The following is a 21,076-nucleotide window of genomic DNA, read 5'->3' on the forward strand; positions in this document are numbered from 1 at the left end:
TTTTACTAATAACTAGCAAAATGATAGGGTGAGACTACATTGGCTGTTTCCACATTGCAAAAGCTTGGAGAAGACTTAGAAGCTTGTTTGAAGCAGTTGATATTTGGTACAGTGAGCAGATCACTGCGGAAGCAAATAGCTGAAGAAGCGAAAAAACATGGATTTCTCGGGTTAGATGAGCTGGCAATTCTTGAAAGAATATCATTGATTGAGGTAATTGTTTAAAGAGCTAGCGATACTTTAAGATTAATTAGTTGCTCATAATTTCTGTTGAGCTGATAGGATCTGTTTATTGTGTGGCAGAGGATTTACCCATGCAATAACTTTTGGAAAACATATGCGTTCCGAAGAAAGGAAGGGAGGGAATATTTACTGCCTACTGAAGCATCTGGAAATTATAGATTGCATCTCTTATTCCCCCCTGTTTTCAGAAATCTTGTTATTGAATGTGGTGACATTGATGGAGTAGTTTTAGGTTCATGGGCAAATTTTAATGGTGTTGGCAGCACTGAGATTGACGACGACAGCAGCCATGCTGGGTATTGGGCTGCAGCTGCTGTGTGGTCGTATGTTTGGGACCAAACAACTATTGATCGTGTAAGTTGTGTCAAAAGTAATCTCGGTTGAATGCTTATTACTTTGTGACTTGTGGTTTTTTTTTTGGCAAAATTGATTTACTAGCCAACTGATATAAGGTACGTGTGGTGCTTAAATAGTGTGTGTGAATGTTTGGGTTTTTTTTTTTTGAAAAGGGGTGGGATTTAAAACTTGATGTAATGTTATTAGGTTTTCCAATTTGAGAGGAGAATGATACTAGTTTCCATTTGAAATTCAGGTGGTAAGATGTTCAACATAGATTTTTTAGATGCTTATACAGCTAATGACAATGTCCTTTTTGTTTTAGTTCTTGCTTTGTCTGTACAAGCACCATTATGTAAATTGGCATCTTCAGCTCTTGTCTGACTGGGGAAAAGCTGAACCTGTTGAATTGCTGAGAAAAAAATATTCAGTTATTGCTCTCTTTTGCCCTCCATTGATTCAATACTTTGTTTATGATTCCTCACGATGTCTGAACTGTCGAGGAATATTGTATATTATGCTTTCTATGAGCACTGTTATCTAGATTAAAAGTTTTGCTTTCTGCAAAACTCTTTTCTCTCATATTTCTGTGATTGATCTATGTCGTTTTATTTCTCTACTGAAATGACGTAGTATTACTTATTTTGTGGACACTTGGATTGTCACTATCTTGTTACTTATTGGCCTTAGTCCTTATTCAACGTCATCTCCGTAAGCTCATTTAGCTGTGGGCCTCTGGTTGATACATTGAATTGCCTGACCATGAGAATGAGTCAGCGATAAACATATAATCAAGGTTGTGATTTATGTTTTTTACTGTCTCTATTTTGATTTGTTGTCCCGTTGCTAGTTCGTGCTCAACATATATTATCGTGGTGCATTATTTATCAACCAAAGGGATTAGATATTACTGGTGCAACTTCTAAGCTTATTTTCACTTTAATTGTAAACTTGTGGACATTGAATTGACACATGATGTGCCTAATATAATGTTAGTAACATTTAATTACTCTGTTTTGTAGATTTTGCTGGATCAACCTTTTCTATTGGGTGTTCATGTGATGTGGGAATCACAGTTGGAATATCATGTATGCCATAATGATTGGGAGGAAGTATCTAAACTTTTGTACATGATTCCAAGCTCGTTACTAGCTGAACAAAGTCTCCTAATCAATCTGGACAGTTTGCAGTCTTCTTCCTCAACTAGATACAGTATGGAATTTCCAGATTATGGCAGTTATGCATGCTCTTCTGATGAATTAGATGCAGTTTGTATCGACATTCCAAAAGTTAGGATTTTTAATTCTTCAGCCACTGGAATGTGCTCATCATGGTTGAGAGTTCTCATAAGTAAAGAGCTTGCCAAGAGATTCATTTTCCTAAAAGAATATTGGGATGGAGCAGGAGAAGTTATCTTTCTGCTGGCCCAATGTGGCTTTCTTGATGGAGAAAATGGGATGGCTGCTCAGAATGGATCCTTGGACCACTCAACGTTTTTGGATTCTGCAAATGTTGGAGTATTGCACCCAAATACTCTACAGGCCTTCCATAAACTTCTTGTTCATTATGCTGCGCAAAATTACTTGCCATATTTCCTAGACCTTTATCTTGATCATCACAAGCTGGCCCTTGATGATGAGGCTATCAGTGCATTACTGGAAGCTACAGTAAGTTATAAAATTTGATATTCTTGGACTCCCCCTCTCTCCCCTCTCTGGATGTTCCTTATCCTCCACCTCCTCTGTTGGCCTTTTAAATTTTTGGTGGTGTCAAGATAATTTTGTCTGAATTGTTTTATATGTTGATAATTTTTATTATTTATGGGTTTCTAGATGGGTTATAAGTTTTATCCTCTTTGTATGTAACCAACCTACCATAAAAGTATAAAACTAAGGAAAAATATTGTACTTACTTACCATTGCATGTGTATTTTTTTGCTCTAGAAACACATGGAGATCTTTAATATGGTTTATAAATACATGCACAACTAATGACAGCATCATCTGCAATACCAAACTAGTGCAAAGAGAGAGTTCAATTAATAAATAAACAGATGCTAAGGGAAAAGGAATCTATTATACTGCAGGAGAAAAGAGGCTGAATAGAATAGATATGGGTGTAGATACTCAAATCAATTCACTAGTTAGGGTGAATGGGTTGTTTTTAGATAAAACTAAAAAAAAAAAAAAAATCAAATTTTTGCTACTTTATGCACATATTATATACCTGCCAACTTTTTCTAAAAATATATATATACCTGCCAACTTTTTACTTCTTAATATTTTTTCTCTAAAAAATTCCAGAATTACCTCTTGCTAGTTATTGGTGAGTCTGTAGTTTTTCCCTGTAGATTGTCTGCAGTTGATGGGATCCATAATGGTTTGTCAATTTTGTAAATGTTGCTATAAATATGTACTAAATAGCTTGCTCACAGGGGGATCATCAATGGGCAAAATGGTTGCTCTTTTCAAGGATTAAGGGGCATGAATATGATGCATCGTTCTTTAATGCCCGTGCACTTCTAGTGCGTGATGTATCCTCTGACAGTAGCCTCCCTGTTTTGGAGGCAAATGAAATAATTTCTACTGTCGATGATATTGCTGAAGCTGGATGGTTAATGGCAGCTCTGGCCACATTAATGTTTGCTCCCTTGCCTATACAAAGCTGCCTGAGTAGTGGTAGTGTGAAGAGGAGCAGTAACTCCTTTCAGTGTACGTTGGAAAATTTGAGGCCAGCCCTCCAAAAGTTCCCTACTCTATGGCGCACACTTGTGGCATCCTGTATAGGACATGATACAACTCAGAGCTTCTGGGGTCTTAAAGGGAGGAATGGTAAACCTTTATTGTCTTTCCTTGTTTCTTGGTCACTCTTTGTTTAGTTTGTAGGCATCAATAACTATTTGGAAATTCAGCTTTATCGGCATATATCAATTGGCGGGACAGTGTCTTTTATTCATCTGGACATGACACATCACTTCTGCAAATGCTGCCTTGCTGGTTTCCCACAAGTTTGCGGAGATTAATTCAACTTTTTGTTCAGGTTAGTGTCTGTCTCTTCTGCATATTTGGCTAATATTATATGGGGCTATCCCATACTTATAATTGGAGAAAGGGATTGGATTTGTGCACAGTGTACCAAACTTTTAAAGAGAATCAAGGTTTTCAACTCTTCACATTCCCTCTGTTTTACTTGAAGTCCCTAACCAAGTTTCTTTGTATATGTTCTGAGAGGTTTGGTCATACTTTGTTAAGAATTCTCTCCTAGGTAGTAGGTATCTTCACATTGATCATAAACCATGTGGATGTTAAGTCTTTCTCAGGGTTCATAAAGTAGAATTTTTAGTTGTGGTAACTTCTTATTTATTTTTTATAATTTTATTTATGACCTTACACTGTAGAGTGTAAAATAATTTTTATTACTTTTTTTTTTAATCTTCTTTGGTCATATCCTTTCTCTCTTCATCAATATGATTCTTTATCTTTGTCAGAACAAACAAGTATTTTTTCCTGTAAATATGTGTTGTGAAGCAAAAAAATTATGCTATTGATACCAGCAAAGTTTGAGAAATACAATTTCTCATCTATTACTTAAGTTTCAGTTCTTGTAACTGTGCGAACAACCAAACATATTGCACCGCTTTATTTTCTCCTGCAAATTGTTGCTTCTATCCTTTATATATTATCTGCTGGTGTTGGTGTAGGGTCCACTGGGATGGCAGTCTATGACAAGTCTGACAGCCGAAGAAGCTTATCTGCAGCGTGATATAGAATATCTTATGAATGTCCAGGAATACTCTGAGATTAGTGCAATGTCCTGGGAAGCAGCTATCCAGAAACAAATCGAACAAGAATTGTATCCTTCTTCAATAGAGGTTAGCAACAGTGTCTAATGTACCCCGTATCAGTTTTTCATACCTTAATTTATGTCATAATTTTATTGCTATTGTTTATGTCTAGTTTGTTCCTGGGTTTGTGGAAAGGAGTGAATTTATGACACTTTACTTTGCCTACTTATCTACCTACTCACAGGCTAGATAAATTAACTGATAACTGATGTAAAATTTGGATATCATGAATTTTGTTGTTAGTTGTCTATCTAAAATGGTTAAAGAAGAATATATTAACTCTTCATTCTCTTGTATGATGGCCATTTCTTATTTAAATTCATTTAATGTAGGAAACTGGACTTGCTCTGGAGCAGCACTTGCATCGTGGACGTGCACTGGCTGCCTTTAACCAACTTCTTGGTTCTAGGGTCCATCAGCTTAAATCTGGTGTCATTGACAGAGGACAATCAAATGCAACGCTTCGTGGGCAAGCAAATGTCCAGTCAAATGTGCAAACACTGCTTTCCCCACTGACACAAGACGAAGAATCTTTTCTTTCCTCGGTATGGTCAACCTTCTTTTTATTCTGGATCAGTAATTGTAAAAATGTAGTGAACCTAAAACTAGCAGTTATTTTGTTTATGACTAGCATAGTAGCATGTCACAACCTCTTTGGATTCATTTAATCATGGAATATGTAGTTTTGTCTAGCATGCAGAAGCTAATTATATGTAGGCAAGGTAGCTCATCTGGGAAATTGGAAAATGTGCAAAAGGAGAAATATTCAGCATAAAATTGCTGCTTTTATTCTTCTATGCTCATCTGTCTTACTCTTACCTATAACTCAGCATAAAGTGTGTCTAGGATGACCTGCCTGTGGGGCTCTGGAGATGATAGTGATTGTTTTATGTTGAGACTTGAATGTGATGAAGTGATGAACAAAACCCTTGAAAGAAGATTTCAGTCAGCTGATTGTGGAGGAGCTGGTTCTCTCTTCTGTGCTAAAAACAATCAGTAAATGTCTGTGCTCTTATAATGTCAGGGATTTTTGTATCTACCCTCAATTTCAGCAGTCATGTCATCACCTCTTACGCGAGGGGAGTAAAACAGAGCACTGTGAATGCCTAGATAACCTTAATTTATTCCTGATATTGTCAATGCTTGCATCAGTTTTTTCATCTACATTATTTTTTAAGATTAAAGCTTTTCACTATTCAAAAATTCAGATTACAAAGGATGACCTGGAGTCCCTTGAATTGAGGATTGCAATTAAGGATTTCTGATCATGCTCTACGTTTGATATATACATGCCAACGAAATGCTAAAGACACTACCCTTTTAATGTGATGAATGATGAATCTTGACTTGAAAGTTGATATTTGAACATTATATTATTTCTTGCCAATCAATAAATTATAATTGAAGTTTGAAAAAAGCCGATGAAGATACTGAGAATTTATTCAGTTCTATGCTTATCCTTGTGAATAATAATACTAATACAAATTTTTGTATGTGGCTGGCCACATGGTGCGGCAAGGGTTACTTGTAGGGTGTTACTGGTTTTGTAAGGGGTTACTTGTAGGTGTTACTTGTATTCTAGGGTTACTTGTATGGGTGTTACTGGTTTTGGTCGGGGTTACTTATAGGGTGTTACTGGTTTTGTCAGGGGTTACTTATAGGTGTTACTTGTATTCTGGGGTTACTTGTATGGGTGTTACTGGTTTTGGTCGGGGTTACTTGTAGGGTGTTACTGATTTTGTCAGGTGTTACTTGTATTCTAGGGTTACTTGTACGACTGTTATTGGTTTTGATCAGGGGTTACTTGTAGGGTGTTACTGGTTTGATATGAGATTTTGGTCTGGAATACAAGTAACCCCACGATATAAGTAACCCATATACAAGTAACCTCATAATACAAGTAACACCCATACAAGTAACCCCGAAATACAAGTAACCGTGCCGCACCATGTGGCTTGCCGCACTGAAAAACCTCTGGAATGTAATTTTTTTTTCATGTGCTCTCCATGCTTCAGGTTGTGCCCCTGGCTATAACCCATTTTCAAGATCATGTGCTGGTTGCTTCATGTGCTTTACTGCTGGAGATTTGTGGTTTATCTGCTAGTGTGCTTCGTGTTGATGTTGCTGCGTTGAGACGAATACATTCCTTTTATAGATCCAATCAAATTATGCAACAAAACCAACTCTTGTCCAACAATGCTACACTACATGCTGCTTCTAGCGAAGCAACTGTTGCAGATTCTGTTGCTCAAGCTCTGGCAGATTATTACCTTCACCAGAGTGGAAATATAAATAAACAGGAGGATGCTCAGAAGCCTGCTACAAATCATCTGCCTCCAACTCTATTGCTTGTCCTTCAGCATCTGGAGAAGGCTAGCCTCCTGTCATATGCTGGTGAGAAAACATGTGGCTCTTGGCTGTTGAGTGGCGAAGGTGATGGAAATGAATTAAGATCTCAACAAAAGGCTGCAAGTCAGCACTGGAATTTAGTTACTCTATTTTGCCAGATGCACCAGATTCCTTTGAGCACTGTGTACCTTGCTTTCTTAGCAAGAGACAATGACTGGGTATGTGTGCTGTATTTGCTTGTTATAGAAAAATTGAGGTTGAAAGATGTAGAGTAATCTCAGAATGGGAAGCAAGGTGCTTTTTCTGTAATGATTGTTTAATTTTGTTATTGTTCCATTAGGTTGGATTTCTCTCAGAGGCACAGGTTGGTGGATATCCATTTGATTTGGTGATTCATGTGGTAAGGAATATTTACCTTTCTTGCTTAATTGGATCAGATTTCTCTCTCTTTTTTTATAATGATATCTCAAGTCAGAAAATTTTAATCTCTGATTTTTTCTTCTTTAATATGTTCCATAATATTTATATATTATTATATTTTTGTCATTTTAGGCTGCTAAAGAGTTTACTGATCCACGTCTTAGGACTCACATATTGACAGTATTGAGAGGCATGCAGTGGAGGAAGAAGAATGTCGTGCCTTCTAATTCAGATTCTTCAAAAGGAAGGAATGAATCTTCCCATCCTGATCAAACTTTATTTATATCAGCTGAACTTTTTCAAATATTAGCTCAATGTGAAAAACAAAAGGAATCAGGAAAGTCACTTCTTTTGAAGGCAAAGGAGTTGAGCTGGTCTTTGTTGGCTGTGGTTGCTTCATGTTTTCCTGATGTTGCTCCACTATCTTGCTTAACAGTCTGGCTGGAAATTACAGCTGCAAGGTAATTATTGACTCTTTGTTTGTGCAATAATGCATTATGTTTGATCCTTTTTGTCATTGTTGTTGTTGTTGTGTTTGGTTATTTATGTGAATATTTTCTAATTATTTCATGTTAGAAAATTGAAAAAATTGTATGTGTACATTAATTATGTTTTTGACTGGTGATATAGTTGTCGGAGTATCGGATCTTAGAATGCTAGTGCTTGTCGGTGTTCCATCATTGTTTACATTACTTTGTTGGGAGCAACTGTAATAAGTTTTATCATCTTTATGTCTCAGAACATGAAATTTCAATATGATACTATAGGTCTCAGAACTCTTACAACATGTTTATCGGTTTATCTACAAACATGTTTATTTGTTTACTAATTTTTGACTGCATGTAAGATTGAATTTTGAAGAAGTTTTCTATTTATGCTAAAACTTTATTCTTTTTTCTTCTTTTTTTAAACTGACGATTTATATATATTTTTAAAATATTTTAACTAGAGAAGATACTAATGATACTAACTAGAGTAGATACTAAAATGTACATTACGTTCACCTCAGGAGAAAAAAAATACTCAGCTTTTTTCTGACTAAGCATCTCGATAAAGACTTGTCATTTGCAAGGATTTTACTTCTTGACTTATAATTGTTCTTTTTTTGTTTGAATTGCAGGGAGATATGCTCAAGTAGAGAAAATGAAATTGCTACTCAGATAGCAAATAATGTTGGAGCTGCTGTAGAGACTTCGAATTCCCTGCCAGCTGGTGATAGAGTTTCTACTGTCCATTATAATCGGAAAAGTTCAAAGCGTCGACGTTTCATGAATAATATTTCTGAGGACTTTTCTTCTGCCACTGCGAGTTGCACCTCAAATGATCATGCAAAAACACTTGTTGAAGAGTTGAAGGAATTAGGAACCAAGGATGATGTCAAATTGGTGAAGAGTTCTGATGACTTGTCTACATCTCTGCCTAAACTGGTCGCTATTCTTTGTCAGCGAAATCAGTTTTTTCCTTTGCTGAGAGCATTTGAGATGTTTCTTCCTTCATGTCCTTTGTTACCATTCATTCGTGCTCTTCAGGTTTGTTTATAAAGTTTTTGCTTGAAAACTTATTAACATTTTTGGCTTCGTAACTTTTATCTTGGTAGTGATCTGATATCATTTAATTTATGCTTTTGAAGACAATTTTCACTACAAAATTTTTTGGAGGTTGCTGTGCTTTTTCTATGCTGTTTATGACTCAGCTTTATATCATACCTTGTCTTGTATTGTATTTTAAGGTAGAAATCAGAATTATGTTGATGTATCGTGCTATCTCTAGTTTTTATTGGAGAACTTGCTCGACTCCTGAATGTCTCTTGTTGTACTGGTTATCCTTAGAAGCCTAAGCAAGTGAAATAGAAGTTGAATGCTGGATGTACCTTCTGTTAAGTGCTAGAGATAGATAGCCATTAACCCCATCGTTATATGCCAGAAGTTTTTTGTATCATTTGGTGCATAGTTCATATTTTTATTTGAAATCTTACTTCCAATTTCTCGACCTTGCCTTGTTGCAATATATAAATAACCGCTTTGTTTGAAGGTTTCTTATAAATATGACACCTGAAATAGTTACTGGATGATCTTCCCCAGTATAGCTTTCTTTTTAGAAAGAGTGAATGTGACTGGTTTATATATTGTACTGAATGTGCTCTAGTTCTATTTTTGTAAATTCTTGTGTTTGGGGAATGGAATATGCCTTTCGCATTTCAGAATAGTAATAGACACTTTTTATAATTATGTCGATGGAGGGGCTAGAAAGAGGAATGTAAGGCATGGGGTAGAAACTGTGCCACTCTTATCTTCAATAATGAACTCTTTTCCACTTTGGAGATTCTATGATCAACCCTGAAACCCTAGATACTGCTCTATCGCTTCACAACCAAATACTGCTCTATTGCTGGATGAGGATAGTGTTGGTGATTCTTTGAGCTTAACATTTAGGCCAAATCATCTGATATATGCTTGTAACATTTTAATATTGCTTTCCGTACAGGCATTTTCTCAGATGCGTCTATCTGAAGCTTCAGTTCATTTGGGGGTGTTTTCATCCAGTAAGGAGGAGGCATCTTGGATAAGCTCGACTGCTGTGAAAGCTGCTGATGCTATTCTTTCAACATGCCCATCACCTTATGAAAAAAGATGCTTACTGCAGCTTCTCGCTTCTTCTGATTTTGCTGATGGAGGATCTGCTGCTGCATATTATCAACGTTTATACTGGAAAATCAATTTAGCAGAGCCTGCGCTTAGGAAGCATGAGGATCTTCAATTAGGAAACGAGACTTTGGATGATGCTTCTCTCTTAACAGCACTTGAAAATAATGGTTACTGGGAACAAGCCCGCAATTGGGCACGCCAATTGGAGGCCAGTGGCACGCCATGGAAGTCTGCTGCTCACCATGTTACTGAAAGACAGGCAAGACTTCTCTCATTTTAGCTATTGTAGATTCCTTAATTTTATCACATCTGTGATTATAATTGGCTTCTGAGCTTCCACTTGATTATAGGATGCTGCAGCATGCATATATTTTTGTATGGTTGCATAAATTTTTACGCATCAAATATATATAATAAAGTGCTCTAGAATCTATCTCTTGTGAACTAAGAAATATGAGGCAGGAAGCAGCATTTAGTGAATTATCCAATAAACTTAGAATCTAGTTATGCTAATATTTGGATGTGTTCTATCACACTCCATTCCTTTGAAAATGGTATAATATAATTGGGGGAGCTGTTCAATTCAACCCACTGATCACAATTTTTAAGTTCATTGATTTTGTCGTATTTTAGTTGAATAAATGGCTATGGTTACATTTTCTGATCTTTGCACAATAAATTAAATTCATTGTTTGTATCAGATTTTAGTTTATTGACTGGCTATGGCTACTTCTAATCTTTGTCAACTCTCAAACTGTCACCACCTGATGAAAGTTTTGGACTATAATGTGTAGTTGGTGATTGAAATGCATCACACTTTTTTTTGGAGAATACATCATGATTGGGTGTGATATCTTGGAGCTTATTTCTATATATATATTGAGAGGAATTCTATCATTTACTGGTACTAAGTATCAATAAATGGAAAGTAATAGTGAATAATATCATGTGTAAGTAGTTAAGCACAATCAATTGATCATATATAATAGGTGTGGTAAGACTGGTAACCATGCAAAATTCGTTAGGAGTCTAGATCCTTTTCATTTTTGAAGTAGTACCCTGTTGCTGGATGCCCCTATAGTCCAAATTAGGATAACCCAGGCGAGAATCATGAACTGCATCTCATAGAGAGAAAAAGTTGCTTAAAGTCCAATCTGTCCATAATTAATGAGATTTAGAAAAAGGACTGGGTGTAAATATATGGCTGGCTAAAGCTTGATTATTTTGTGTGTTTTGAGATCTTGGAGAAGTGTCTTAAAACTCTGAACAGTGGGGTGATTTGCATCTGTGGTGGACATAAAATCTGACAGGGTAGGTCTCGGATAGTGGGTTAGTGGTCATGCTTAAAAAAATCTTTTTTGCTACCAAAGATTTATACTGAGAGGAAAGGGAGTTATAGTTTAAAGTACTCAAACTCATCTTCATTTCTTTTTAAGGATCTTATCAAAGATCTTATACCTTAAGCTTGACAATACCCTTTGAGCCCGTTGACAAAACACATGGATTAGGAAGGTCTATGACTGATTCATTGCAAATTGTTATGACAAAAATTTCCTTGTACTTTGAACCAGAATATGTGGACAGTGCTATACTGAAAGCTAATGAAGGGCATTGTCTGGTGAGAAAATGTATTTTACAGTTGATGTTTAGGAACATATTACAGAAGAAGTAACTTCAACTGCCTATATGATTTCAGTTACATTGAAGTGGCATCCCCATCTGGTTTATTTATATATTGACATCTTTAGTAGGTTTCTGTACTACTTGTGTTACTGATACATTTCTTAAAAGCTTATAATTTTTTTTAATTGTTTTAATATTCTATATGAAGGACGATGTCAAATATATTCTAATCTTAAGTTTATAACCTTTCTTTATTGAAGGAAATCCATTGTGTGGTATTGTAATCAGGATCCGTAGTGTGTATATATTCACCCTTTATCTTTATAATGTTGATACTTTTGGTTTTCCATGTAGGCGGAGTCAATGGTTGCTGAATGGAAGGAATTTCTTTGGGATGTACCCGAAGAGAGAGTTGCATTATGGCGTCATTGTCAAAATCTGTTCATTAGATATTCATTTCCTGCTCTAAAGGTAGATTTATGCCTGCTCTCCTTATGAATTTGGCATCTTAAACTTGGAAGGAGATTATCTTATTTGCCTTTACCCTTTCAGGCAGGATTGTTCTTTCTCAAACATGCAGAGATGGTGGAGAAAGAACTTCCCTCGAGAGAGCTACATGAATTGTTACTTCTTTCTCTACAATGGTTAAGCGGAATAATTACGCAGTCTACCCCGTAAGTTTCACTCTACTGTCTGTACTGCTGATATCTTTTTTTAATCCATTTTTTCTAACTTGCTTTCTCTATCTATTAGTGTATGTCCTCTTCATTTCTTACGGGAAATTGAAACCAGAGTTTGGCTGCTAGCTGTAGAATCTGAAGCTCATATAAAGGGCGAGCAAGTTTCCAATTTTACCAGATCTAGTCAAGATCAGATGTCAGGAAATAGTGCCAACATCGTGGACCAAACTGCAGATGTTGTCATGAAAATGGATAGCCACATAAATTCAGTGAAAAATAGAGCTTCTGAGAAAGGAGATATCAAAGAAAATAATAATTTGCGTCACAAGAGCTCACAAACCTGGGATGCTGGCATATCAGCTGCAACTGGGAGCACAAAGATTAAACGGAGGACTAAACCATATGGTTCCTCTAGACAGTCCATGACTGAAATCGACAGGAGTGCTGATGCTGATGCTGATTCTGATGCTGATGGGAGTTCTCTCCCTTCTTTGAACCATGTATATGACTTGCAAGATGAAAATCTGAGAATCGATGCATCATTTTCACGTTGGGAAGAAAGAATTGGACCAGCAGAACTTGAAAGGGCTGTCCTTTCATTATTGGAATTTGGACAAATAACTGCTGCCAAGCAACTGCAACATAAGCTTTCAACTGGCCATGTGCCTTTTCAGTTGAAAATTGTAGATGCTGCCCTAAAATTTGCAGAACTGTTAACACCACTGCAGAAGCATTCCTTGTTAATGCTGGATGAGGATTTACGTTCTCTTATCCAGTCATATAACCTGCCCACTGAAGATCATCTCTTTGATCCACTCCAGGTTTTTTATAATTCTGATTAACCTTCAGCTTGCCTATGAAAATTTTGTTTTTTATCCATGGAAGCTGTTTTGGTCTCCTCCCATTTATTCTTAGGGCATATTCAATGTAATTTTGGGGGTTTATAATTCATAGCTTCTTGCATCTGAAAAATGATTTTGCTCTTTTTTTTTTTTTGAAATGATAGGTGCTAGAGAGTTTATCTGACATATTGACTGAAGGTAGTGGACGTGGACTTTGCAAGAGAATCTCTGCTGTTTTGAAGGCTGCTAATGTCTTGGGTGTTTCATTTGCGGAAGCCTTTGAGAAGCAGCCAACTGATTTGTTACAGTTGCTTTCTCTTAAAGCACAAGATTCTTTTGACGAAGCAAGACTTTTGGTACAGTCTCATTCTATACCAGCTACAAGTATTGCAAAAATTTTGGCAGAATCCTTCTTGAAGGTATATGTTATGATTTCTTGCATTATTGGTATGTATATATATGTATGTATATTTTTCTTGTCATTATATATATATATTCATTTGGCTAATGTTTGAGTAGCTTGTTTTATATGCTTTCACACAGGATTTTTTATTTTATATTTTTAAAATGAAGAAAACATGTGTTAGCTAAATAAACCAAGCGCTCCGTTTTATTTTATATTTGGGGTTCAAGCACTCTTTAAGTTTACTTTTTTGAATATTATGAACATAAGGCAGTCAAATTTTTGTAGACACTAAATACTAATCTGATTGCAAGATGAATATGTCTAAGGGCTTGTTCAGTTCGGTTTAGTTCAGCTCCAATCAGTTCAGTTTAGTTCCTAATTTCCTTCTCTCTTAAAATATTCATTTCAGTTCAGTTCCTAATTTCCTTCCCTCATAAAATATTCAGTTCGGCTGAGCTCCAATCAGTTCAGTTTAGTAGATCAGAATAGGCCCTAACTACTCTGGTAATAATTAATGAAGATTGGAAGGTTATCAAACAAAATATTACTCCCAAGGTCCCAATGTTCCTTTTTGCTTGTTCCATTTGCCTCTTTTGAAAAAATTTCAGTACACTCATTTGAGCTCTTATATATTCAACTACATGTTATTAAAAAATTATAGAAAGTCCCTCATGAGTATTTTTTTTCCTATACAAATGGATGTATTGTTAAACAAACGCCAAGACAAATCTAGCACAGTCACACATGAGTTTTTTTTTTCCTTGAATGAATGGATGAATACTCATGATCTAAATTTCTCTCTTAAAATGGTAGATTCTAAATGGGAGGAATAGAAACTAATGGACGGATTACAATAGAAGCATGTCCGAGGTTTTTGTAAGCTTTATCTTTAGGTATTCTGGGAGACTGAGGAAAGGGTTTCTAAGAATCTAATTACTATTAGAACTCCTCCCCCCCCCCCCCTCTTTTTGTAATCATAATATAAATTTGAAAGAATTAAGCTCAGTAGTTTGTATATAATTATTAAAGGAATTGGAAAATGTTAAATTTTGTTTGGGATGGGCTATTGGTGTGTTTTCAAAATGTTTGGTAGATTTTAACAAATTTATGGTATTTTTTCTGTGAATTTTAGGATGTATCATGTTCCAAACTTAAATAAAAAACATAGAATTCGTTGTTACTTTGGCATAAATTTTTCATTGAGTTTTCATCAATTAATGTATTCTTGATTTTGGAAAAAATATACATTGTTATACTTTTTAGGTGGAATAAGATATGATGAAGCCATATACTTCTTGACTTCTTTTATCCCAAATGATAGAATACACGTGTACACTTGGTTTTGTGCTAAAAATTTGCTAATTTTGACCATTGGTGTTGAGATATGTTGATCACATTACCTATAGGTTAAATGTACAAAAAAAAAACTAGTCAATGTTATTTATTTCAGATTTAATGACATTAGCAAGCATTGAATTTAAATTTCAAATGTGGTCTACCATTTCGAGACAGGAGATAACAATGTCCATTACTGTTTCATATATTTGTCTTAGGGTTTATTAGCAGCACATCGTGGTGGATACATTGATTCTCAAAAGGAGGAAGGGCCTGCTCCTTTGTTGTGGCGGTTTTCAGACTTTTTGAAGTGGGCTGATTTGTGTCCCTCGGAACAAGAGATAGGGCACGCATTAATGCGATTAGTTATTACGGGTCAAGAAATTCCGCATGCCTGTGAGGTAAGGTGTTTGCTGTTTGGTCTGTTGTATGCTTTAATTTTTGGAAAGATTTTACTTTTGAGTTTTTATAAGGTACCGTCAAAACTTGGGATCATTACTGATTTAATATGCGGGATTTATATCTGGGTCACTGGGTGGAATAGTGAATAAATTGTCTCTATTTTGCCTAGTGTTTGAGACTAAGGTATTGAGCATATCTCAGTTCAAATCATTACTGATTTAAAATGCAGGATTTGTTTAAGATGGGTGGAATATAATGTATGTGTTGAGATGGGTCAAATTTGGAATAGTTATAACTTAAATATTATGCTATCCTTTTTAATGAACATTAAAGGGAGAAAATATTATACTACCTCCGTTTTTTTAGTTGACATGTTTTGACTTTAGCACTATTCATACACTCCCCTTTGACCGTATTTTGTGCTTTATACGTAAAGAAAAATATAGTCACGTGAGATCTTGTTAGATTCGCCACGATATATATTTTCAAAATATCAATTTTTCATAATTTTTGCTTATCGGTAATTAAAGATATTAATAATTGAATTTGTGCGTTGACAAACATGACTAAATAAACATGTCAACTAAATAGAAACTGAGGAAGTATGTATCATTTTCAGTTCACTTCAAATAAAATGAGGATAGCATTGTATTTATTGCATTCTCTGTAGTATTGAAAGGAAAACTGAAATGTCAATAAAATACGTGTTCCTACTTTATGTAGTGTTAGAAAGATTAATTTTCACTCCCCTTATATGCTACAGGCCTACCGCCTACAGCTTGATTTTAGTTTGCAGTACTAAATGTGCCTCCTCAATGTGTTTGGTCTTGATTCCTGTAATCCTATCTCATAATGTTTCCTTTTTGCCTATGATAATATATCGTGTCTGCTAAAGCTTATTCTTTGTAATTGATGTTTTAGGTTGAACTTCTTATTCTGTCGCACCACTTCTACCAGTCATCAGCTTGTCTTGACGGGGTCGATGTTCTCGTAGCCCTTGCGGCAACAAGGGTTGAGGCTTATGTTTCTGAGGGTGACTTTTCTTGCTTGGCTCGTCTTATTACTGGAGTGGGGAACTTCCATGGACTGAATTTTATACTTGGCATTCTTATTGAAAATAAACAACTGGATCTTCTTCTTCAAAAGTATTCTGCAGCTGCTGATGCAAACAGTGCTGTTGCTGAAACTGTCCGAGGATTTCGCATGGCTGTTGTTACAGCACTAAAGCATTTTAACCCCAACGATCATGATGATTTAGCCATGGTTTGTTTTTTCCCCTCTTGTTTACAGTTCCTCCTGCTAACTGTTTCTGTTTGTGATAATGCTTATGTCGTGATTTTGTGGTAGGTTTATAAACACTTTGACTTGAAGCACGAAACAGCTTCTTTACTTGAGTCACGAGCTGAACAGTCTTATCAGCGGTGGCACCTGCGCCCTGACAAGGACCACAATGAAGATCTCCTTGTATCAATGCACTTTTACATTGAAGCTGCAGAGGTTCACTCTTCTATTGATGCTGGCAATAAAACGCGTTCTGCTTGTGCACAGGCTTCCCTCGTATCCCTTCAAATTCGTATGCCTGATATCCAGTGGTTGAATCTGTCTGAGACCAGTGCTCGCAGGTTACTGGTTGAGCAGACACGTTTCCAGGAAGCATTGATTGTGGCTGAAGCTTATAAAATTAATCAACCTAGTGAATGGACACCGGTGTTGTGGACCCAGATGCTTAAACCAGAAGTTGTAGAGCAATTTGTGGCTGAATTTGTGGCTGTGCTTCCTCTCCAGAATTCTGTGCTCGTTGAATTGGCGAAATTTTACAGAGCGGAGATGGTAGCAAGGGTAGATCAATCCCATTTTTCAGTCTGGCTCACAGGAGGAGGTTTACCAGCTGAATGGGCCAAGTATTTGGGGAGGTCATTTCGCTGTTTGCTAAAAAGAACAAGAGATTTGAGGTTCCGTTTGCAGATGGCTTCCATTGCAACTGGGTTTATCGATGTGGTTGATGCATGTAACAAGACATTGGACAAGGTTCCTGACAATGCTGGACCACTTGTGCTGAGAAAAGGGCACGGTGGGGCATATCTCCCATTGATGTAGAAGGGATAATGAAGGAGATAGTGAATTTTGATGCAGAAGAAAGTTGGTAATTGTTATTGTATTGATGCAATAAGCTTGCTTAACGTTTCCGAAATCCCTGGTTATCTGTGATGCAGAAAGGAGTGAATTCTGTTAGTATATGGAAATGAAGGTGGACATGGCAAGGATTGTTAAAATTTTGTAGATTATGTGCGATTTTGGTTTGCTGTCTTCTAGAGGCCATATGGTTTGGAATCCAGGTTAATTGGCACGGAAGAAATCTATCCCTATTCATTAGGCAACTTAGTAGTATACATCTTGAGTGTAGAATTTCAGGTAAAAAGCTTGTGGATTTTGTAGGCAAGCATTGGGCGGAGGCCCGTGTTCATCATCAATGAATTTTTGTGAGGTATGCTTCATCATTTGGAATGAATTTTTCTGAGGTATGCTGAGTCTCAAATTTTGTAGGACAAAGGTATATTATTCTTTCGAAAGGAAATGTAAATTCTGTAAATATAAGTTCTCAAACGAGAGGACATTTGAGTTATCCAGTGCAGTTCACATTTACCAAATCAAGAAGTGATTTAATTCAGATATATTAAATGTCTGGTTTCAGTGTCTCATTGCTACAGATTTTCTTTGGCTTTGAGGAGCCTGATCTGAATAGAAACTATATTTTTATGCATAATATTCCCGGCCATTTTTTCTCAAAAAAATAAATAAATAATAATAATAAAAAATCCAGTCCACTTTTTAAAAAGTTTTCTGTGCTATCAATTGAGAATTTGAGGGTTACATACACAGAGAAGTTCTTGTTCAAAAAAGGAAAATGCTACAGAGTACAAGAGTTGCTGCTTGCTATTACTCTAGGTGTCTAGCAGTTGATTAGTTTGAAATTATAATTAATGAGTAATGTTGCAAATACCCTTCTATAAATCAATGAGTAATTTTGCAAATACCCTATATTGCAGTTAAAATTTCAAAAAATTGATAAATGAATGTAAATAAATATGATTTTCCTAACGGACAAAGGTCAAAAGAGGAGTGAATAAGAGTATTTTTGTGCATTCAGTAGTAAGCAAAAATTGTTATTTTTTATGTTCAACCGGGTACTTATAAAGAATATTACTCCGTATTAGTTTACATGAATTATATATCTAAACTTTTGTAAAAAAAAAAAAATAAAAAAAAAAAAAACTTTGTTAATCAATTAATTATTTCACTAATTAAACGATGGCATTAGAGTCAAAAGACATGAATTACCGAAACTACCCCAACCGTACTACATTAAATACCCCATTATACCCTTTAATATGTGCGTCCACCCAATAATTTTGAATGATTTTTTTTTTTTATCCTTCCTTCAATGGCCACTAAGCTTATGCAACCACCAATAATCCCTGCTTCACATTCATTTCCACAATTATCCCAAATCAAAATCCCACTTACTTCATCATTCTCACTTCCAAATTCGAAACTCAACTGTACAAAATTTAAGCATTATTTATCTTCTGGGTTTACACTTAGAGTTGATTGTACTACTGAAGAACACAGCTCAGATTTGCTTCTCAATAATGAAGACATTAATTCTCTTACTAAATCAAGTATTTATAACTCTATTGAAGGTACATTTTCTTTTTATTCTTTAAAGATTCATTTTTTTTATAAAAAAAATGTGTTTTTAGTGGGTTTTGATTTGCTAGATATAAAAAGTCAATCTTGGCAAATGGGTATTTATTGTTTGTGTGTAATGTATGTATTTTGATGTACTAGAAGGCGTTAAGGGCAGTGATGTAGACAAGATTCGATACTGGTTGCCACACCCTAAAATATTAAACTAATTGAGCTTGTTATTGACATATATTGTGCATGTGTGTATAGGTACCAATAGAGGTGTTTTTGGGGTTACATCTGACAAGAAGAGAGAAATTGAGGATTTGGTGATGGAACTTGAAGCTAATAACCCAACACCCAATCCAACACACACTTTAGATAAGGTAGAGCAAAGTTTTTGGGTATAATTTCTATGTAATTGACTTGTTTTATACTGAGTTGATCATTATTAATTATTTTTTAAATCTTTGTTTTTGTTTCTGTAATTGGAAAGGTTAGTGGATGCTGGAAGCTTATATATAGTACAATTACTATATTGGGTTCAAAAAGAACTAAGCTTGGACTCAGAGATTTTATCAATTTGGGGGATTTTTTACAGATCATTGATATTGCTGAGGTATGGCTACTTTCTTATTTTAGAAACCTTATCAATTATTACAGACTTACTCTTTTATACAAATGGCAAGTAATTTATCATGTTTTAGGCATGAATTGATTGTTGATGCTATCTAATTTTAGGAGAAAAAACTTTCAAAGAAAGGGGATAACTAATTAGCCTTCAGGAATCCTGTAAAATATGTTACATATTCTAATTTAAGCAGGGTTTCAGGGATTAGTTAACCTCTTAATCTTACTGTCTTTCGTTTTGAGGTATTTTTGGGAAGACATGTTATATGAAAGCAACCTATATCTATTTCGAGGGATTGGAATGCTTGCACTTGACCACGAACAACCCCGCTACACAAATGTCTCATTGACTTGGATAGTTGGTTGTGTTTTGTTTAGCTTGGTTTAACTCCGATAATGAGCCAAAGTTTATCTTGCATATCATGGATTGCAGTATTGCACAATAATAGGTGTAAGGGTTTAACGTTTGGAAGCAAGAATCGTAAAAATGACAAGTTTTTGAGGAATCTATAATTGAAGATTGTGGATTATCTAGGGGTGTTATCTGAATTTTGGCATAAACTAGTTCAGTGCTAACTAGAGGTCTTATAACTTATAGGATTACTTTTTCTTTGTTGAATAATTACTGTGTTTGCCTATGAAACATTTATAAAGCTATTGATTTTGTGTTGATGCCAAAATAATGGAGGGCAAAGCAGTCAACATAATCAAGTTCAGTGCAAGAGGACTGATTCTGCTAAATGGTCAGTTGACAGTTCAGGCCTCTTTCAGTGTTGTCTCACCATCGGTAAGCCTCCACATCTCCTTGAACTCTCTAATAAATTTACTAATCTGTCTGAACTCTGAAGTGACAATTGTAATTTGGTGTGTATGAATATATTGAGCTTCTTTTTGTTATGTACAGAGAGTAAGTATCAAGTATGACAATTCACAGATCACCCCAGAAAAGGTATGCACATCGTCTACTGCTCTGTAGACTGTAGTTGTACAAATTTGAGATGGTGATAAACTAACTCAATTGTGATTTTTTTCCCCTGATATGATTGACAAAAACTCAAGCTGATGAATTTGTTCAAGAAAAATTATGATCTTTTACTCGGCATATTCAATCCAGAAGGTTGGCTGGAGATCACGTATCCTTTGTTGATTTATCTGCTTAAATGACACTATCCAATATCTGATCTTTTGGCACCAAAGGTCAATGTTGAAAGTGTACTGTTGATCCTTGATACAGATGATACAGATATGTAGATGACACGATGCGGATAGGAAGAGATAATAAAGGCAACATCTTCATACTAGAAAGAACAACAGATAGTTGATCAATTTTACCTCGATGTTTCTATCATGGCCTTGAGATCAAGTGCTATAAGAGTTTACAAGAGGCAAACAAAAGTATGGAAGTGAGAATTTTCAAGTGTGCAGGGCTAGCATTCACTTCTTGTACATGTATTATTTTGATTCACAAATACAATGCTTTGTAGATATCATTTCATTGTCTGCGGAATTTGTTTGCAAGCCCAAACATTGATTGCAAACCTTTCGACTTTCCTCGAAGTACTAATTGTGTCTATACCTTACTAATTATCATTTAAAGTTATGCACGAAAATTTTAAGTGTATAGTGCAAAGATC

At 35.5% G+C, this 21,076-nt stretch overlaps 2 protein-coding genes across 4 annotated transcripts in view; both read left to right on the forward strand.

The window, feature by feature from the left end:
* Positions 1-17,824, forward strand: part of LOC110682035 — a 28,041-nt gene extending 10,217 nt beyond the window's left edge. For all 3 annotated transcript variants that reach the window (XM_021858242.1, XM_021858243.1, XM_021858244.1), the window contains 19 exons: positions 28-213; positions 304-597; positions 1,602-2,246; positions 3,014-3,410; positions 3,491-3,618; positions 4,280-4,450; positions 4,756-4,968; positions 6,439-6,990; positions 7,113-7,172; positions 7,325-7,653; positions 8,313-8,721; positions 9,677-10,096; positions 11,815-11,931; positions 12,013-12,134; positions 12,214-12,961; positions 13,147-13,401; positions 14,942-15,124; positions 16,047-16,388; positions 16,473-17,824. In XM_021858242.1, the coding sequence (XP_021713934.1) occupies positions 28-213; positions 304-597; positions 1,602-2,246; positions 3,014-3,410; positions 3,491-3,618; positions 4,280-4,450; positions 4,756-4,968; positions 6,439-6,990; positions 7,113-7,172; positions 7,325-7,653; positions 8,313-8,721; positions 9,677-10,096; positions 11,815-11,931; positions 12,013-12,134; positions 12,214-12,961; positions 13,147-13,401; positions 14,942-15,124; positions 16,047-16,388; positions 16,473-17,222 (6,321 nt within the window). In that variant the 3' untranslated portion in view covers positions 17,223-17,824. The remainder of the gene's footprint in view (positions 1-27; positions 214-303; positions 598-1,601; positions 2,247-3,013; positions 3,411-3,490; positions 3,619-4,279; positions 4,451-4,755; positions 4,969-6,438; positions 6,991-7,112; positions 7,173-7,324; positions 7,654-8,312; positions 8,722-9,676; positions 10,097-11,814; positions 11,932-12,012; positions 12,135-12,213; positions 12,962-13,146; positions 13,402-14,941; positions 15,125-16,046; positions 16,389-16,472) is intronic.
* A 247-nt stretch (positions 17,825-18,071) lies between these two features.
* On the forward strand, positions 18,072-20,999 carry LOC110682037 (probable plastid-lipid-associated protein 7, chloroplastic). Its single transcript, XM_021858245.1, has 7 exons — positions 18,072-18,826; positions 19,083-19,198; positions 19,309-19,431; positions 20,131-20,229; positions 20,347-20,391; positions 20,502-20,575; positions 20,686-20,999. The coding sequence occupies exons 1-7, from the start codon at positions 18,568-18,570 to the stop codon at positions 20,762-20,764; spliced, it is 795 nt and encodes a 264-aa protein (XP_021713937.1). The 5' UTR covers positions 18,072-18,567; the 3' UTR covers positions 20,765-20,999.
* Positions 21,000-21,076: the final 77 nt, after the last annotated feature.

This window comes from Chenopodium quinoa, unplaced genomic scaffold (assembly GCF_001683475.1).
Source record: "Chenopodium quinoa cultivar QQ74 unplaced genomic scaffold, ASM168347v1, whole genome shotgun sequence".
NCBI lineage: Eukaryota > Viridiplantae > Streptophyta > Magnoliopsida > Caryophyllales > Amaranthaceae > Chenopodium > Chenopodium quinoa.